The 15,369-nt window shown below is 40.4% G+C and overlaps 2 protein-coding genes and 2 non-coding genes across 26 annotated transcripts; all 4 read right to left on the bottom strand.

Annotated features, from left to right (window-relative positions):
* Nucleotides 1–301: 301 nt before the first annotated feature.
* On the bottom strand, nt 302–8,604 carry naca (nascent polypeptide associated complex subunit alpha). 23 transcript variants are annotated; one of them, XM_051424013.1, is made up of 11 exons: nt 8,507–8,604; nt 8,047–8,121; nt 3,390–4,261; nt 3,246–3,269; nt 2,573–3,197; nt 1,862–1,947; nt 1,468–1,545; nt 1,227–1,373; nt 890–1,018; nt 668–790; nt 302–419 (listed from the first exon to the last, which is right to left on the bottom strand). In XM_051424013.1, exons 2-11 carry the CDS (start codon nt 8,114–8,116, stop codon nt 405–407), a joined length of 2,169 nt encoding a protein of 722 aa, XP_051279973.1. In that variant the 5' UTR covers nt 8,117–8,121; nt 8,507–8,604; the 3' UTR covers nt 302–404. The 23 variants fall into 23 exon arrangements, with proteins under 23 accessions (XP_051279973.1, XP_051279963.1, XP_051279968.1 ...); XM_051424003.1 differs by adding an exon at nt 3,342–3,389 and having other exon boundaries at nt 2,573–3,293; nt 3,438–4,261; XM_051424008.1 differs by adding an exon at nt 3,318–3,365 and having other exon boundaries at nt 2,573–3,269; nt 3,438–4,261.
* Nucleotides 493–566, bottom strand: LOC127378181 (small nucleolar RNA SNORD59). The gene has a single exon (XR_007887880.1). It is a non-coding gene; the product is annotated as a small nucleolar RNA SNORD59 (small nucleolar RNA).
* On the bottom strand, nt 1,668–1,740 carry LOC127378180 (small nucleolar RNA SNORD59). Its single transcript, XR_007887879.1, has one exon. It is a non-coding gene; the product is annotated as a small nucleolar RNA SNORD59 (small nucleolar RNA).
* A 1,083-nt stretch (nt 8,605–9,687) lies between the features above and the next one.
* On the bottom strand, nt 9,688–13,901 carry prim1 (DNA primase subunit 1). The gene is made up of 13 exons (XM_051424037.1): nt 13,642–13,901; nt 12,956–13,113; nt 12,761–12,867; nt 12,582–12,655; nt 12,342–12,478; nt 11,631–11,689; nt 11,396–11,505; nt 11,043–11,134; nt 10,792–10,924; nt 10,643–10,712; nt 10,428–10,555; nt 10,058–10,156; nt 9,688–9,965 (listed from the first exon to the last, which is right to left on the bottom strand). The coding sequence occupies exons 1-13, from the start codon at nt 13,748–13,750 to the stop codon at nt 9,946–9,948; spliced, it is 1,296 nt and encodes a 431-aa protein (XP_051279997.1). The 5' UTR covers nt 13,751–13,901; the 3' UTR covers nt 9,688–9,945.
* Nucleotides 13,902–15,369: the final 1,468 nt, after the last annotated feature.

The following is a 15,369-nucleotide window of genomic DNA, read 5'->3' as shown; positions in this document are numbered from 1 at the left end:
CAACTACATTTACCTGACAGTAAGTAATTAACTTTCAGGAAAATATGACTATAAAATAAATACACACCGAGATCAAACCGGTGGTTACTATTCACAACCTGTGTAGTTGTTGCTCCTTGTTTCATGTCTATGACTTACTATGAAACATCTAAAAAGGTATCTCTAAACAGGGTTCAGTCCCCTGTTTAGCGATACCTGACCAACCCTTTGCCTTGACCAGACTAAATCCATCAACCCTGTAAGCAAACTGCAACAAAGAGTCTCCCCACTCATTTTTCAATGAAGTGCAAAAACATCAAAATTTCATTTTATCAAGCCACAACTTTATTTCCATCTTGGGTATAAATTGTATAAACGAGCTTAAATCAGCAACCTTTCTTCAACCCTACAGTGCCAGGGTCCCATTACATCGTCAACTCCTGCAAAAGGGAACAAAAAAAAGTTTGTTAGCATATGTGCAAAGTAGTTTTTACAAAATTTAAAGAATTGCTCTCTTCTCAGGACAGAAATGTTGGCTTCATTAAACTCAGAAGAACGAAAGTCACTGTGTTAATCATCACTGAAGAGTTCTGTGTACACATTTATAAAAACAAACCTTTTAATTGGCCTGCTGAACAAAGACTGCAAACCATTTTACCACCATTAACAAAAGTTCTAGAAATCTTACCATAATAGCATTGACAATGTCGTTGTTGTTGTTTTTCAGGGCGCGTACAGCCTTCGCCCGCGACACGTTGGCTTGTGACATGACGAGTTCAATGTCCTTGACCTCAACTCCGGTCTCATCAACCTATAAAACATAACAAAAGGGGAATTTGTTATGATAGCTCATGATAAAACAGTGTGCATATTAATGTGTCCCTTGCTTGAGTAAAAAAACACTTCTAACCTCTTCTTCTTCGCTCTCCTCCTGTACTGTTGGCGTCTGTGTGTTTTCCTGGATGTTTGATACAGCTTCTCCCTGTACCTTGAACTTTTCTGCGGCGGCCAGCTGGGCTTGCTGGGACAGATCTTCGATCTATGGCACAAAGAGTAAAACAAAAACATCAACACACAATCATCTGGCAGACGACTTTCAGCTGCGGACATTTTGTACCATCCCGACCATCCCCCACAGTATCATTACCTGAACACCTGAATGAGCCTTCTGCTGCCTTCTAAAACAGCTAAGACTACACAAGACAGGGGCGAGAGTACGGGGGCTAGTATCGTCCCTGGTTACGTACCTTAGCTTCACCGAAGACGATGTATGTGTCTGATGCGGGGCTCTTGTAGACGTCTGGTTTGGTAATAACGAACAAGATGTTCTTTGACTTGCGAATGGTAACCCTGGTGACCCCTGTTACCTGCCTGAGACCCAGCTTTGACATTGCCTGCGAGAAATACAAGTTATTTTTACAAATGTGGCCAATTCTGAGCGAGAACAGACACCTGCTTATTACATGAGTTATAAATTAAGACCGTTACCTTTCGTGCCTTCTTTTCACTGCGGCTCTGTTTGGCTTTGCTGACAGGTTCCTCGTCTATTTCGGCAGCTGCTGCAAGCTGTGAGGCACAGAATATTCATCCACATTTTATGTCAACAATTAAATGTAGACCAAGGAATTAGGATAGTTTGAATATGAACTGACAGAAATTGCAATGCTAGTCATTGTGTAAACATTTTCTCTTCTCAGGACAGAAAGCTGGCTTCAGGAGACTCAGAAGAACGAAAGTCACTGTGTTAATCATCACAGAAGAGTAAAGGACAACCAACATCCGTATGAATTGTTTTACAAAAGCAGCAGATGTTGTAATGCTCCTTTCTGTTTCAGTTCAAGACAACAGGGAACAAAGACACGAGACCAGACTGAAGTCCCACCTGAGCTTGCTGTGTCTGTGTCTGTGCAGAGTCCTGTTCCTCCAATTCAGGGACTGAGTCATCGCTGTCTGACTCTGTGCCGGATCCTAGAAAAACCAACAACAGAAATATCGTCACTACATGCCACCTATTACATATTTGCACAACCAAAGTTATAATGAAAATGTGCTGCATCACTCCTGGGGAATGAAAATAGGCAGGTTAATTGTAATTCTACAGTATCTCTGTTACCTGAGATAACCTACATCCACCTAACCAATGAACATTTCAAGTAAACGCGCTGGTTAACAAAAAACTGCAACCACCATTAACTTGTGGTGTTGTAAAAAGGGTCACCCATTAGAGCTTGTTAACTTAAAATCTAAACTACAGAGTACTTTAAAGATGTTGAAAACAATACCTTCCTTCCCAATATCAAATTTACCAGTCTGACACGATATTTTCACTCACTAAATATAAAAACTGACCATTAGACATATGATCGCACAAATGAAACTGCACAACATGGCTGACAGTATGCGACATCAGAGCTGACAGGAGAATCCATGTGAACAACTAGGCAGCATCTTGAAACAAAACTTAAAGCAAAACTAATGTTCTTCACAACCTGGTTCTTTTGAACGACATATCTAAGCATCTGAGCAGTTTACCAGAACGCCATCAAAGTTGGAAAAAAACAGATGAAGACAAAAGAGAGAAAGAAGAAAATACCCTTGTCGTTCTTGATCACAGGCTCCACCTTGGCTGGGGTTTTAGCAGGTTTGGGTGATGAGACGGGTTCAGGAGTACTGATTACCTCAACCTTAGGTTTAACAGGTGTCGCAACTGCCTCAGCAAATGTCAGTTTACGGGGAGCAGGGGCAGGAATGGCGGGCTCGACTGGAGCAGGTTTTACGGGGGCAGATGTGGGCTCAGCTGCTGGTTTGGAAGGCATGGCAATCTCAGCAGGTGCTGCCTTAACCTCAACCAATTTAGGCTCAGTAACTGGCCCAGCGCTCTTCACAGGGGCTGGCTTGGTAACCTCAGCAACAGCTGGTTTAGGTTCTGCAGCTGGCTTAACCTCAACAGGGGCAGACTTGACCTCGGCCTCTGGCTTTACAATCTTGGGAGGGGCAGGTTTGGCCTCAGCAGCTGGTTTAGCAGCCTCAACAGGGGCAGGTTTGGCCTCAACAACTGCTTTAACAGGAGCAGGTTTGGCCTCAGAAGCTGGCTTAACAGCCTCAATGGGAGCAGGTTTAGCAGCCTTAACTGCTGGTTTAGACACTTCAACAACTGCTGGTTTAGCAACCTCAACAGAAGCAGGTTTAGGAGCTTCAACGGGAGCTGGTTTAGCAGCCTCAACAGCTGCTGGTTTAGCAGCCTCAACGGGAGCTGGTTTAGCAGCCTCAACGGGAGCTGGTTTAGCAGCCTCAACGGGAGCTGGTTTAGCAGCCTCAACAACTGCTGGTTTAGCAGCCTCAACAACTGCTGGTTTAGCAGCCTCAACGGGAGCTGGTTTAGCAGCCTCAACAACTGCTGGTTTAGCAGCCTCAACAACTGCTGGTTTAGCAGCCTCAACAACTGCTGGTTTAGCAACTTCAGCAGGAGCAGATTTTACTGCGGCTGCTGCTTTGGCAAGCTCAACAGGCACAGACTTGGGCTCAATATCCATCTTGAGTTTGGGTGCTACTTTAGTAACCTCTAGATTTGATGGTTCATAACAAGGTTTAGGAGACGTACCAAGTTTAACACCCTCTTTCTCAACAGGGGGTACAAATATTGGCATTGTTATTGGCTTCTCAGGTGGGATAAGTGGGGGGAGATCATCCTCGGCAACTGCAGTAACAGGAGCAGTTTTTGAGGTCTTCATTTCAACGGATTTGGGAGGGCTAGAAGCAATAGTATCTAAGAATGAAACTGGAGCTGCAACAGCAGGCTTTGATGTAACTTTAAAAGCAGCTGGGGCTGCAACAGGCTTTGGAGCAGCCGGTGAGGGTTTGACGGTTTCAACTGGGGCAGGTTTAGCTTCAACTACAGTCGGCTTGGGGTTAGCTTCTACTGGTTTTTCAGTTGTTGCTGTGACCTTGCACTCTGCAGGGGCAGGAGCAGGCTCAAATGCCTCTCCTTTCTTAGCTTTTCCTTGTTTGCCAGCCTTGACAACTTTTGGGGTGAAACGATTAGCAGGAGAACTGCCAGGTGTGGAAGCTAGGGGAGATGGCACAGGTGACAGGGGGGTGGAGGTAGTAGATTTTGGTGAGGTGGGAGAAGAGGAAGAGGCAGACATAGAAGAGCGTTTTCTTCTGCCAGGAACAGCCTTTGGGGCAGAGGAACCCTGCGCACTCTTGGCATCTTTGCCTTTTGGCTTTGCAGGGCCAGAAGCTGCCTGAGGGTGCTGGGAGGAAGCTGGGGCAGGAGGTGTAGCTGAATAGAAAAACATTCTTTAAAATATTTGGACGGGATATGGGTCTTACTCATGCGGGTTAAACTATCACAAACCAAGACGCAGTTTTCTTGTTTAGGGTTAGGAAAAGGACACACCTGCCTAACTTTGATGAGTTTGATGCAACTTGCCACTCGAAAATGCACAGTACATACTACTTCCACACAGAAAACCGCATTTTATAATTTAGTCAAGATGCACTTAGGACAAAGTCATATTTGCAATATTACATCACCACCTGATGAAATATTGCACTTGCACATAGCAACGGCTACCCTACAGAGACGCAACAAGTGCATAAATGCACCTGCTATTGCACCGCTGAACTGGTGCTTTGAGTTAGAACTGACAACTGGCCACAGAGGTGAAATTAAAAGAATGATAACCAGTCAATTAACAAGTCATGACCCACCCTGACAAAAAAAAAAAAAAAAAAAGGCCGTAAGCAATTTCAGAAACTTTCTCACTTCAAAATACCACCGGGACTACACTGTAGGGAAAACATTAAACCCTTTTTCCATTTGAACTTGTACCACTCACGTTACCACATTATACACACCCAACCAGATCATAAAGGTGAACTTAAAAGACCGGGATAAAAAGGTGGGGGTACAGGGTTGGCTGCTTTTCACAGAGGATAAACCAACCTGACAGGTGGTGTGTGGAAAGAGTTGGGCCTTCGCATTTGGAGGTCCCCTTTGATTGAATGGCCTTTGAGAGAAGTATAACAGGTTCTTCCTTGTCAGGACTTTCTTTTTGAGTAGGCAGGTTGACATTCAGATTCTTCGCGTCTTCGACCGCAGTCTTTGGGGATTCAGTTGCCTTCCCAGCTTCACTTCTCAAACTGACGTCTTCAGGAGCACATGGTTTTGGATCATCAAGGACTTTTTCTGCCACTGCTTCGGGCTCATCTCCAGAGGTCTTTGCTTCAACAGAAATATGCTCAACCTCCCGCCTGGCCGAATCTTCTGCAGCACCAACTGACTCCGGACTTTGTGCCTGTGTAGTTGGAGCTGCTTGTTCTTCAGCACCAACTGACTCCTGACTTTGTGCCTGTGTAGTTGGAGCTGCTTGTTCTTCAGCTTGTGGCTCTTTTGAGGTCGCAACAGGAGCCTCAGAAGAAGACACAGACTCTTCAGGAACTGGGGGACCAGCTGAATCCCCTGCTTGGTCAGCAGTTGCCTCTTGCTGCGAGACAGGTGTTGCCACCAACCCAATCTCTTCTGTTTGCTTGGTCGTTTCCTGAGTCGCAGCTACACCATTTGCTTGATCACTAGTCTGAACGCTAACGGCTTCTGGAGAGCTTATCTCTTGAGCAGGAACAGGAGTTTCTGGAGGATTCTCCAGAGCGATTGCCTTGCTCACTGTAGGAACAGCCATCTCAGAAGCAGCAGCAGAATTCGATACTTCTGCAGCTGATAAAGGAAAATCAGTAGGAGTAAGAGGGGGGAAAAGGAAATATACAGTAGTTGTTTGGGAAGCAGTTTACTTCAACACAAGTTTGAAGAGCTTCATGAATACACTGAAGTGAAAAAGAAATTGTGCTCCACACGTGAATAGAAACGCTGAGTGTGTGAAAAGTTCAGTGAACTGGCTTTGGTTTGCCAATATAAAAAGAAGGGGAGGTGTTAAGTGCACTTAAAGATTCCAGTGTCCCAAACTCCATGCAGTGGTTAGGTGTTAAGTGTCAGGAGACCTCCTTTATTCCAAAAAAAAGCAGACAATGCATGAAAATAAGCTATGAATCTAACCACCACCCTAGATTTGACAGCTCAGTATGTGTACATTATTGTACTGCTTCATGGCAAAGTTTATATGGAGTCATTACTTCCAAATAATTAACTTAAATAATTTTGCAATCCGTTTTCATAGGCCTTTTTTTCCAAAGATGAGTACATTGTTGGCACTAATAGAGGGATGTGCAACATTAAAGCAACACAAACGTTCCTATGAAACAATAGACCCAAAACTTGCCCTTATTGAGTCGTATACGCACACTTTTAGTGAAATGAGAAGTCCTTTCCTCTAAAACTTTTATCTGAACTGCTCTGGAGTCTTTGTCGTCGTCTTTGGAGTTTGCTTTTGCACAGATAACGTGACATTAACCCCCAAATAAGTGCACACAGTTACCACTGCTATGATTATTTTACCAGTGCCCTGAATAGCTTAAGAGAAAAGAACTGCTGGACAAACACTCACAAGAACCTCTACTCAAGACTGTACAAATCAAACTTTCACTGCTCAAGATAATTAAATTGTAGCTTACTGTAAATAAAAGTCAGTCAATTAAGTTTTAACAGATTTTTAAAACAGATTTACTGAAGTTAAAAACATAAATCCGCTCTTTCAGTACAGCTCAATGCCATGGGTTGAGCAATGATCAAAAAGAGGTGTTATACATATTCAATTAGATTCGTTAGTCTTTTGGGTTCAGAAACAAACTGATATAAATGAGCACTAAAAGGATTGCTTGTCATCTTTTTACTGTATGTTTGAAGCCTCAGAACAGTGAAAACTTCCCTTTGAGTTAAATAAGTTTAAAGTCATTGATTATCGGTTGCTCTATTCGATAGTCTACTTTTGTGCAGCACACACACATTAAGTGAAGGTGGGAAACTATTTCAACACAAATGCAGTGCAGTTTGATGATAGCGTCCAACAGTTCATTTACAGTGCAGTGCATGTTACTGAATCATCTTGATATTACACATTTGGTTGCATGGGGATATCTACGACTGACTGATGAGATAGCATGTTCCTGCGTGTTCCTCTGGTTCTAGCTGCAACTGATCAGTTATAGAGGTTCCTGCCCCACCCCTGAACAAACATCTCCACCCACTTACAGACCATGTCTAGAAGAAGAAAAGTAACGCTCAGAAAATGTATAAGAACATGTGTGTAGTAATATGAAATTGGAGAATTGTGTCAATTTATGAACAGTTGTGACCCCTTCATGTAACACTAACTCAAACACCAACATTGACACTAGACAAAACCCATTCTTCTCTTTATTATACAGTTATTACCTCGTTTTTGGTCAAAAGACCACCATGTACAATGTGCTACCTGAGATCTTTGAAAAGATGTCCACAACTATTAACCTATATTTTGACGCAGGCATCAAATACAAGTGTTGAAAACATTTATTGCTAGCTGAAAAAAGGGAAAACACCACATCCTACAATAGGTTTTCTATGGTCAGACTTAAATAATACGTACCACACATTGATCTGTAAAATCACTAACACGGCTACTATCAATCCACACACGGTCGGTTCTTCAAGGCGTGTTTAGTGCACAAACACCCAAAATCATGCATTGTGTGCTAAATCCAGTAGTCAGTGCAAGTCACCACACACACACACCATTGTGAGATTGTGTAAATAAATAAAAATAAAAAAAAAGAGGGGCCCTGGATTACTCTTTTCAACCCAACCCAAAATATATCACTTAAAATCCCAACACATGGCTGCTGACAGTCGATAACTGTCACCTGTTACACCAACTCAGGGGTCCAGCCAGCTGAGTCAACACTCTTGAAACCAAATAACCAACCCCCCCACCCCCCAAAAAAATAAATAAATCAAACACACAATAGTGTATCCCCTCTGCTCAACAAATCACCCTCCACAGACGGTCATTTGTTGAACTATACCCATGTTCATTGAGTTCCAGGGGACCCCCCTTCCCCCCCCCCACAAATGTTTAAATATCCAGTATAATAACAACATGCACGTTTTTAAAGTGAAGTTAAAAACATACGAACCAGTCTCCACTTGAGGCTGCTGCATCTCCTGCTCGGTGACTGGGACCGTTTCTGTGGCTTCACCAGGCATGGTTGCTGGGGAGGAAGACGGAGCCCGTGAACGGTGAACAGTTAACTCAAGTTTAATTAATTAACACGGAGAGTAATTCAGGATAACAGCGGATCAATAACGCTGGCACAATTCACACACTCGGCTTGTAATTGTAAAAATATAGACGACAAAAGTTGACAAGCGGCCCTGACAGGCGGCTGGTCAACTGGTAGTCATGATGTTCCCCCATTTTGAGCCGGTAATCGGTGACACAACGGGGCGTTTATCGCTGGACCGCGGGGCCACAGAGGATCAATAGTTGTATCGGCGGGGCGACACTACTTCACCGTGACACATGAACGCCTCGGTAGAGACGGGAATATGTGATAAATGGTTGGATGATGTTGGATTATCGGCGGAGACACTCACCGACTCGGGATGCTATATCCAAGATGGCTGTAAGAGAGAACTTCTGACCCCCGGTTGCGGCGTAATATCCGGTTTAGAGCTGTCATATCTACTTCCGGGTTATTTAAAGGGCCAGTGTGTGATTTTATTTTATTTGGGTCAGATCAATATACAGTACATTATTAAGGACTTTTATTATTATTATTTTAAATTATAATAATATTAATAATACACTTGATTTATAGAGCACTTTTCAAGAAACTCAAAGACACTTCACATAAGTTTAAAAAGGAAAAGGTAATAAAAACAACACAATAACAAATTATAGTTATATCTAATTATGATTGTTTTCTACTGTAAATGTTCATTTTATGTAACCTTTTTCTTCTTCTTCTTTTACCTGTAACTCAACAAATGACTGGTTATAGGTGGCTGATATTGCTGTTATTATTATTACTCCACTAAATTTCAATGGGAATATATTTTTATATTTATAAATATATTTACTCCACTGCATTTATGTGACAGCTGTAATACGATAAGATGTTCCTCCTCTTGTAGGGGAAATTCAAAGAGTCTAGTTCAAAGAATAAAGAAAGCTGAATAAAATACAACAAAATATAAACACTATATACCATAAATAGAATATAATAACCCTGTTATTAAGTAAATGTGCAAAATCAGTGATGTTCTTGACTGAGTGGTGTGTGGTTCAAAGTCCCAATCAGCGGAGATAGAAGGTACTGTGGCGTCGAGGAGCCACGTGGCTGAATGATTATTGATAATAATAATAATTACTTCTCAGATCAGCTGATTTAAATATGAACTGTTACAGATGAAACCTCCCAGCAGGGTACAAAGAATTATCTCCACCTTGACCAAACTACCACAGTAAAATACTGCTTGACCATTAAAAACAATCCAATAATATATGCTAATGTGTCATTATTAGTAGTTTTACTTCTGTTACAGTATGACGTACTACTTAAGTACTTTTATGTAACATTTTGAAGGCAGGAGTTTTACTTGTAATGAAGTATTTTCACTTTCCTGCTGTATTTGTGATTATTGCCAATGTAATTCGTTCTGATGAACCTGAGCCCTATGTGTGTGTGTGTGTGTGTGTGTGTGTGTGTCTTACTATTCCAGATAACTTAACTCACATTTTCTGTTCTTGTAAAAAAAATAACTGACATACAAGATTTTTAAAAGAGTTGAAATACCAAATTTATTTTCACAAATGACTGTACAAAAACAAAAAGTAGGCAACAAGCAGACAAACAACATGAAAACTGGCATTGTACTGTGAAAATCCTACAGTAAGGAGATGATTTCTGTTTATTTATGAATGTATTATTGCAGAGTCTCATTAGAGTAAAATAACACAGGGAGTTGTTATTGTTGACGACAGTTTGCACACCAACAGCCTCTTCTTGTATCTTTCTGATTGTTGATCCACTTCAGAATTCTTTCTGAAGATCTAAAAAGGAAACAAGGATAAATTGATTACACGAAAGAACAAACCACTGAAATCAATCTGCCCTCATTTAACCTGCTAAGAATAAAACGTACCACTTTTCCTGAGAAGATCTCCTTTCCGCGAACCAGCCATCCCATCCAGAAACTGATCAAAGTATTTCACGTACTTCGCCAGACTTGTTCTTTTGAAATCTGTGAAGAAAAGTAATCTGTGAGTTGAAGTGATAAACTAAAATATTTATTGGTTCTCATGGTGGTGAAGTGGGCACAATAATTATTATTATAAAAGAGCCCAATATCTGTTCAGTACCTGCCATATGCTTAAATTTATATTAAGTTAAGCACATTTTGGTTGATGTACCACATTTGCCTCATTTTGTGGCAGGAAAAACTGTCAGATTACATCGTGTTGACCTACTTATAACTTTGAAAGTCAAAGATAATTCATATTTTAGAATTTCACCTCTGATCTTTCGTCTTTCTGCTGTATCCTTCTCATTTTCCTTCTCCTTGACGTCCTCGGGCTTCTCCTCCTCAGACTTCTCCTCCTCTTCGCCTGTCCGTGGTCGATCCAGCTCCTCACAGATCAAACTTAAAAAAAAGGTTACAACATCAGCTCTAACGGGTATCAAACACTGAACTACACTGAAGAGCAGGAGGCCTTAAATTATTGTTTACCTGATTGTGGGCACAGCAAAGGGATCAAACGTATCCAATTCTTTGAGGTCCATGGGGACAGAAATGCGTCCTGGTCAGAGGTGGAAAGAGAGAAGTCACAGTGTATTCATTATATCATCCTGATTAAATCTCATCAGATCCACACTCACCTGTTTTAGGATGGACACTGAAGGGGCTCTTCAGCAAGTGGTTCACCCCTTTACTGACGTTCACATCGAGCCGGGGGTAACAATACTGCAGCATGATTTCCTTCTCAAAGTATTGGCCCTTCTTGGCAGTGCCCTGGAGGAAGAAAGATTATATGATTGTGTCAGACCTCTTTCTGTAATGTTAAAAAAAAATAAAAAAATCAATCAAAGGTTAAACAATGTCATTATGTAATGAGAGCAGAATTACAAACCTGTTTCCTTTTGGCTTGTTCCTTGATCAATTTCCACCGGGTCTCTGGTTTCTTCGCGTTCTGGAAGTCCTGCTGTAATTCTTTTCTTACATGTAAGCAGTGAGTTAAGGTCAAGTCCGGTTATTTTCACAAGGTGTCTGCATGGTGAAACACATCTTAAAAAGGTAGCACACACACAGATTTCCAGGAAAGAGCTGACTCTTCTCAATTACACCAATTTATTTGGATCATGTCACAAAAACATGCTAACATTTGAGCCTCATGGCCTCCGTCAGAGCACATTTTTTCCACTAGCTGAAACTCTGCTGGATGTGTTCATTAGATAAACATGCCATGCATTGTGAAAAGGATATCTTCAGGCACAAGTGCCAGCACTTTGTCTACGGATTCCTTGCGGCCCAGTATGTCCTGATCCTGTAGTGCGTACCGGGGGAAGTAATGCTCCACCACATTCAAAGACTCTCTGTTGATTACAGGTACAGACTCTTAAAACAGACTCTACAACCTCATTAACAGTCAGTTAGACACAAACATCACAAAACAAACACTTCAAACTGACCTTCGCTAATAAAATGATCTGATTCTTACCTGATAAAAGGATGAATTGGATCCATCAGCACAACTTTCTTCACCATCTCTTCACCTCCCTTTAAAAAAACAAAAACAGCAGAGAATAAAATATCACATAAGAATGAACTGAATGTTTTTCTACCCAAAGGAGTCAAAATCTGTTTAAAACATTTAAATAAAGTTATTAACTACATTTAGTTAATTCCTTCTGAAAACAAATCTAGTTGAAGGAAAAAGAAAAAGTATAAATATTCTTGTGTTGGGTGTCGAGCTAATAATTAATCATTATTGATTAATCTGCAGATTATTTAAATAAATGAAAAACTTGGTCTATAAAATGTCACAAAATAGTGAAAAATTTCTGTTTTTATTTGTGCTGTATTCATATAGTTTATTTTATTATTTAAAAGTTTACTATTATATATGACAAAAAAAAATAAAAATAAAAATCACATATTGCTTGAAAAATTACTAAAACGATGAATTGATTATCATACCAGATCATTTTCTGTTGATCAACCTATACATTTATTGACTAATTGTTGCCGCTCTGCTTCAGTGACTACCTTCCAGCCATACTACACACTGTACCAGCCAATTTAATGATCGGGCACTAGTCTGGATTAACAAACTGACACACACACACAAACACACACACACACACACACACACACGGTAAATAAATAATAATCAGTCCTAATCATGTGATAAAAGCTAAAATACCGTTACCTTAATCAAGCTGAGGTATTCAGCGACTGCAGAGCGAGCTGCTACAGAGAGCTTCCTGGCAGCTTCATCACACACCCAGCAATGAACTCCTCTTCTGCCAGAATAAACCCACAGCAGGTGCTGGAAACCAAAGTCATCTAGAAATATCACATAAATTAAATAATAAATAAAAGTGTTTGACACCAACAATTGAAGATAACATGAGCAGATACGTTAAAACAAAATCGATGAGAAACAAACCTCGAAGAGCTCTGTCCAGGATGCGAATGGCGATGGTCATCAGGGTCCAGCACTTTGAGCAAATGTCTGCAGCACTAAAGTTTAAAAGAGGTTTAATTATCTCAGTGATGTGACTTTGTGGATTATTCCACAGTGTACAACAACAGCCCATTAACAAACAAACCACACAATTAATTTACCTGCAACAGCTTCTGACGTCGTCATAATCGGTCATATCGATATCAAACACCAACTCCTTCTCCAGGGCCTGGAAGGTTCCTGACTTCACGGTGTTGTGTTGATTGGGCTGTGGACGACAAACAGGTGAAACTTTATCCGCACGTCTGCGCTGACCTGAGAGAAAAATAAAATAATACAGATGCATGCAGCCTCACCCTGTGACTGTATATTGCTCCAATGTCGATCTTGTAAGGATTGACCTTCTGCATTTCCTTCTCCAGCTCGTTCTGTGTGCTGAACGACTGGTAGCGGACGTAGATGTCGTCTTTGAGTGTGAAGGAGAACTCTCGATTCTGAAAGTAGTTCTTCTGCACTGAGGTTGTAGAAGAACATAAGAGCACATTAGTACAGCACTATAGTGTAATTTCACTCACATACATAAGGGACTAGAGCAGTGGTGCAGTGCAGGGTATACTCAGGTGTATACAGGTAGTATACCCACTATCACCACCACTTTCCTAGGATGGCGAAGGCATGACACAGTTCTCTGATTTTCACAAGTGGAAGGAATAATAAATACGTACACTGTAAATGTATAATAATGTTGTTATGTCACCCATCTGTGGGCCAGTATTTATCGTAAAATCTGCACATTTTCTGTGGCTAATGTTAATTTCATAATGACTTTTGACAAGCAGCAGAAGTTGTGCAAATACTACTGTCACATTATTAAATATGCCAGAGTAGTCTTATAATCTTTGGGTCATAAATTAAAGAGTAAACCCAGTCGTCCGAGCACCACTACACCACTGGATATCATGTTAAACAAATAAAACCTCCTAACTTTGCTAACAGTATTTTACTAACAGCTTGTCTGGCCCTGTCTAATCAAGGCACTCACCTCCACCATAGTTGAGCCAGCGGTAGTACTGGGAGAAGGGGAACAGCCGTCGGTAGTACAGCGGTAAGAGGTCCGGCAGACAGGCCGAGTCATAATCGGAGGACGGCATTACCGGACAACGTGGACAACCTCTCCGGTACAGGCGTTAAAAAAATGTTGTTAAACTGCCACCGAGACGGTAAATACCGGCTGACAGCTCAGTGTGTTGTTTAAGACCAAGAGCAGCGCGGGAAAACGCTTAAGCAACGCGGAGAACCAATGAGGTATGGTCACGACAATGACGTCATCCCAAAGCGGAAAATGCGTTCGTAAAATAAATATTAAATTTAATTAATTTCTCTAGTTGGTTCAGCCAACAGCGTAAAGTAAAGCAAAGCAGCCACGAAGGGTTGAACTTATCTTTTAGTTACAATAAGACGTTGGGAAAGCTTCACTTCACCTTGAAATATTCGTCCTACAACGGAGGAGGAGGCGGAAGTTACGCCGGGCGAAGAGAGGATCATGGGAAGTGTAGTCATTTGACTCTGCTGCAAGTTTTAATCAAACAATTCAATAAATACCGCAAATATGAATGGACAAATACAAGAAAAATAAATAGATTAAATAATGCAGTTAACTTAATTAAACTAAATTATTTAAAAGAGCAAAAATAGAGAACGAGTGATAGGGAGAGTTTCTTATAGATTTAAAATGTAGTCTTAGTTAAAACGTTGGAGTAACCTTTAAAGATGTACATTTATGTGTTTTGAATTTAGCTGTTTTCACAACGTTGTTACATAAATATTCAAATTCTTTGTTCTCCATTAGAAACACAAATTTTGCATTATCATATTAAAAATTAATTAATTACATCTTTTTAATCTCCCCCAGAAGATTTGGATGACAGTGGGGTTGTAGAACAGGTCCTGAGTTTGTTTCTACATTTATATTCATTAGGTTAATCATTCACAATGGTGAACGTTATGCATGAGCCACCCAGTCCCAGTAAATTCAGATTCAAGTTTTTAATCTATAGTCTATTTTATTTACAAGTTCAAATTACAAACAATTATAGTAGAAAAGAACAGAAGACATTTGCAATCTTACGCTTAAACATATGGAAACATTGTAATATAGAATAAAAAGTAAAACACAATATCTTGAATATAGAGACAAGGGAATTAATATAATGATAATAATACTTTATATAAAATCAAATACAACTAGACAGTTCTAATAATATAAGCTTTATTACAATAACAAGATGCAGTGAATTTCCATTTCCATATATAATTTAAACTTTTAAGAGTCTTCAAGGTGCTTTATGTTGTAAATTAACATTTTCTGACATTTTGTCAGCAGCACCAAAATTTGCTTTATAAATCTGTTGTTTCAGTGAAATATTCTCTGCTCACTCCAGCAACAAAAAGATTAATGGATCCTGTTAAATATGTTGTGATTCAAAGTCTTTGATTAGACTGTAATTTATAACTTACACCTTTAGAGGGCAGTACAGTTTCTTTAAAAAAATTACAGAGTTGCCACAAAGGAAGTGTGATGGTAATTTTCAGCATCACAGATAAATAGTACTTAAATTCGTGTTTTTCTTGAGTCTACAGTAAGACTAAAGTCGTCTAAATAAACGTAGAGCAGCTGAGGTCAACAGCATGAACAGATAAAACCAAAAGGACGCCTGGTTTTCAATGAAACATGGGCCGACATGGCCCGGGATTCAGGGGCCTTTCTGGC

Source organism: Dicentrarchus labrax, unplaced genomic scaffold (genome assembly GCF_905237075.1).
Source record: "Dicentrarchus labrax unplaced genomic scaffold, dlabrax2021, whole genome shotgun sequence".
NCBI classification, from domain to species: domain Eukaryota; kingdom Metazoa; phylum Chordata; class Actinopteri; family Moronidae; genus Dicentrarchus; species Dicentrarchus labrax.
Note: the sequence above shows the minus strand (reverse complement) of the source record. Positions and strands in the feature narration are given on the sequence as shown.